This window comes from Carlito syrichta, unplaced genomic scaffold (assembly GCF_000164805.1).
Source record: "Carlito syrichta isolate Samal-C Ts95f unplaced genomic scaffold, Tarsius_syrichta-2.0.1 Scaffold316469, whole genome shotgun sequence".
Lineage (NCBI taxonomy): Eukaryota > Metazoa > Chordata > Mammalia > Primates > Tarsiidae > Carlito > Carlito syrichta.
Window position 1 is genome coordinate 421,494 of NW_007260565.1, and position 3,024 is coordinate 424,517.

The window sequence follows — 3,024 nt, forward strand, 5'->3', positions numbered from 1 at the left end:
TAGGAGGAGGAAGTGAGGAAAAGAAAGCGACGGCCTAGCTACCCGCAGGCTTCCGGCCTAGGGTCGCGTAGAGGCCGTAAATCAGAGCCCCCCCCTCTTTTGGCCCCTCCCCCGGTGGGCGGGCTTGACGAGTGTGGCGGGCCAATGGTGAGCGACTCATAAAGCAATAACCCAATGGTTCTGGAGTGGGTGGAGTCTCATGGAATTGAGCTCGCTTGGGCGTGAGCCTCGGAGTTCAGCATTTCCGCCCACGTGGGAAGCGCCGTTGTGTAGACTGTGCTTGAATCCTAAGTGCGGGAGAGAATCTGGCCCCGGAGTGATGGGACCGGCGCCTGCTGGAGAGCAGCTGCCAGAAGCGACCTGGAAGTCAAAGGTGGGTTGAGCCATCTGAGAGGAAGAGAGGTTCAAAGTGCCCTCCCTCGGCAGCAGGGCCGGAGATGGTGAAACCCGACAGCTCTCAGGTGACGGCCACGAGGGCGGCCCACTCTGGAGGAGCCCCGTTCCCCCGGTGTTTCCAACCTGTGGCACTTAGACAGGGCTTGCTAGGGGAAATGGAACCTGGCAGTATTTGGGTAGAAGCAGTGAATCCTACGGAGCCAGCTCTGCACCTCGGATTTGAAGAGATCTGCAGCTTGGGTCATTTCCTTTACGGGTCCTTCTTGACATTGAGCCGGATCTTCCTTCCTCCGCAGGACTTATGTCCATTTCTGTGCTCTCCGCTGTAACGGAGGGCACGCGGTAGGTCTCCTGGAGCGCTCCAGGAAGGCTCTTTTGAGTGCGGGATTATGGAGGGTACCGGCTCAGGGCTGTAGGAGAAAGGTTGGGCTCCTGCAGATCTGGCTTTGAAGCCTGCTCACAGTCCTGTGTACCAGCTGTGAAACCTCGAGTGAGTGATAGGACTTCCCTAAAATTTCTTAAAGAATTGTCGTGAGGATTGAATGACTTCTAAATATATCCTTCTGGGTTCATTGGGTTATAGCTCCTTCTAACTGTTAGCACTTAATGTATACTGATACGGTCAGGGCTTGCTAGAGCAGGTGGAACCTGGCAGAATTTGGTTAGAACAAGAGTGAAAAAGACATTTAAGCAGTCCCACGCCTATATCAGGATAATAGGAAACTCCTGAATTCACAGTACCTGAAAATTTGAGGGGCTTGGGCATTACTTAGGGCACAGCCCAGCTCACGTCTGCCCTTACGGACTCCAAGCAGAGCCCCATGCATAAGATATCAGGTAGACAGCCCTTAGCTCAAGGAATTTTTCATTCTAGAGTTCAGTAATATTCCTTCAAATACTGATTAGCCTGAGTTTTACAGGATTCCTATTTGAAAGAGACGGGGAGTAGGTGAAGCCTTTTCCCACATCCTGTCATGGTGGTAGTTCAAGAAGCAGATGCTAGATAACTATGACCTCACGTTGGTTTTTCCTTCTCTGGTCGCAGGCAATGGAACCAGCCCTGGAAAGCACAGGCAAGGAGAGGAAGAAGGCAACCTCAAGGAAGCGTGCAGTGCCTGGGTCTCCAGTGGAGGGATTCCTGCAGCCAGTGAAGCTCAGCCAAGAAGAACTGTACAAGGAGCCTACCAATGAGGAGCTGAATCGTCTTCGGGAGACTGAGATCTTGTTCCACTCCAGCTTGCTTCGTTTACAGGTCCTGTTGAGTGGCTGAGGCTTGGATTAGAGGGATAGTCCTGGTATCTTGAGGCTGATGGACTCTCTACTGCCCCCTCTTACAGGTAGAGGAACTCCTAAAGGAAGTGAAGCTGTCAGAGAAGAAGAAGGACCGGATTGATGCCTTCCTGCGGGAGGTGAACCAGCGGGTTATGAGGGTGCCCTCAATCTCGGAGAGAGAGGTGAGTGGCCTGGGGAACTGGGAATCCCAAGAGAGACTTCGAGGAGGGCACCACAAGCAGCGGCCTTGCTATTCTCTTGAGGGTTGGGGTACTGGAGAGCTCATTCTAATTGCAAGGAGGCTCAGCTGCCTGGGAGTGTAGTCATTTGTGTATTCATTCACTCAGCAAGTACTTACTTGCCTTGCGGTGTGTGTGTTCTTAGTATGTATCAGTAAACAAAATAGACTGTGCTAATGTTTGTAATGTGAACATTATAATCTCATACAGTAAGCATGACAGGTAAACTGTTAGAAGGTGATTGACACTGGACAAAGGAATAATTTGGACAAGTTAGGGGATGAGAGTGGTTTACAAGTTTAAATAGGGTATTCAGGGCAGGCCTTACTGGAGTGACATTTTTGTAAAGATTTGAAGTCGGTGGTCAACCATGTAGATATCAAAGGGAGTAAGCATTCCAGGAGGAGGACCGCCAGTGCAAAGACCCAGAGGCAGGAATGTTCCTGGCATACTCCTTGGAATGAATGAGGGGAAGATACAAGGAGATGAGTTCAGAAAGATGATGAGAGAAAGTGACATATCATGTAGGGCTTTGTATACCGAAATAAAGACTTTGGCTTTTGCTATGGATGAAATAGAGAGCCACTGCTGGGCTCATTTTGCGGTGTAGTGATACCCTCTAACTTTTAAAAGTTCACTTTGCCAGTCTTAAAAAGTTTGGTTTTAAAAAGTGTATTCTGGAGCTGGGCTCGGTGGCTCAGCCTGTAATCCTGCGCCTTGGGAGGCTGAGGTGAGTGGATTGCCTGAGCCCGTAGGTTCGAGACCCGCCTGGGCAACTTGGTGAAACCTCATCTCTACAATAAATAAAAAAAAATTAGCTGGGTGTGGTAGCGCGCGCCTGTAGTTACAGCTACTTGGAAGGCTGAGGTGGAAGAATCGCCAGAGCCCAGCAGGTAGAGGCTGGGGTGGCTGGGAGCGGCCACTGCACTCCAGTCTGGGTGACAGAGTGAGACTCCAACTCAAAAAAAAAAAAAGTGTACTCTGGGCCGGGCTCAGTGGCTCACCCTGTAATCCCAGTGCTTTGGGAGGCCGAGGTGAGTGGACTGCCTGAGCCCACGGGTTCGAGACCCGCCCAGGCAACTTGACGAGACCTCATCTCTACAATAAATCAAAAATT

General features: G+C 50.9%; 1 protein-coding gene across 2 annotated transcripts in view; it reads left to right on the forward strand.

Moving 5' to 3' along the window:
- Window positions 1-298: 298 nt before the first annotated feature.
- The window catches only part of NOL6 (nucleolar protein 6), a 26,346-nt gene continuing 23,620 nt past the window's right edge, over window positions 299-3,024 (forward strand). For both annotated transcript variants that reach the window (XM_008074478.1, XM_021707248.1), the window contains exons 1-3: window positions 299-373; window positions 1,442-1,648; window positions 1,734-1,850. In XM_008074478.1, the coding sequence (XP_008072669.1) occupies window positions 320-373; window positions 1,442-1,648; window positions 1,734-1,850 (378 nt within the window). In that variant the 5' untranslated portion in view covers window positions 299-319. The remainder of the gene's footprint in view (window positions 374-1,441; window positions 1,649-1,733; window positions 1,851-3,024) is intronic.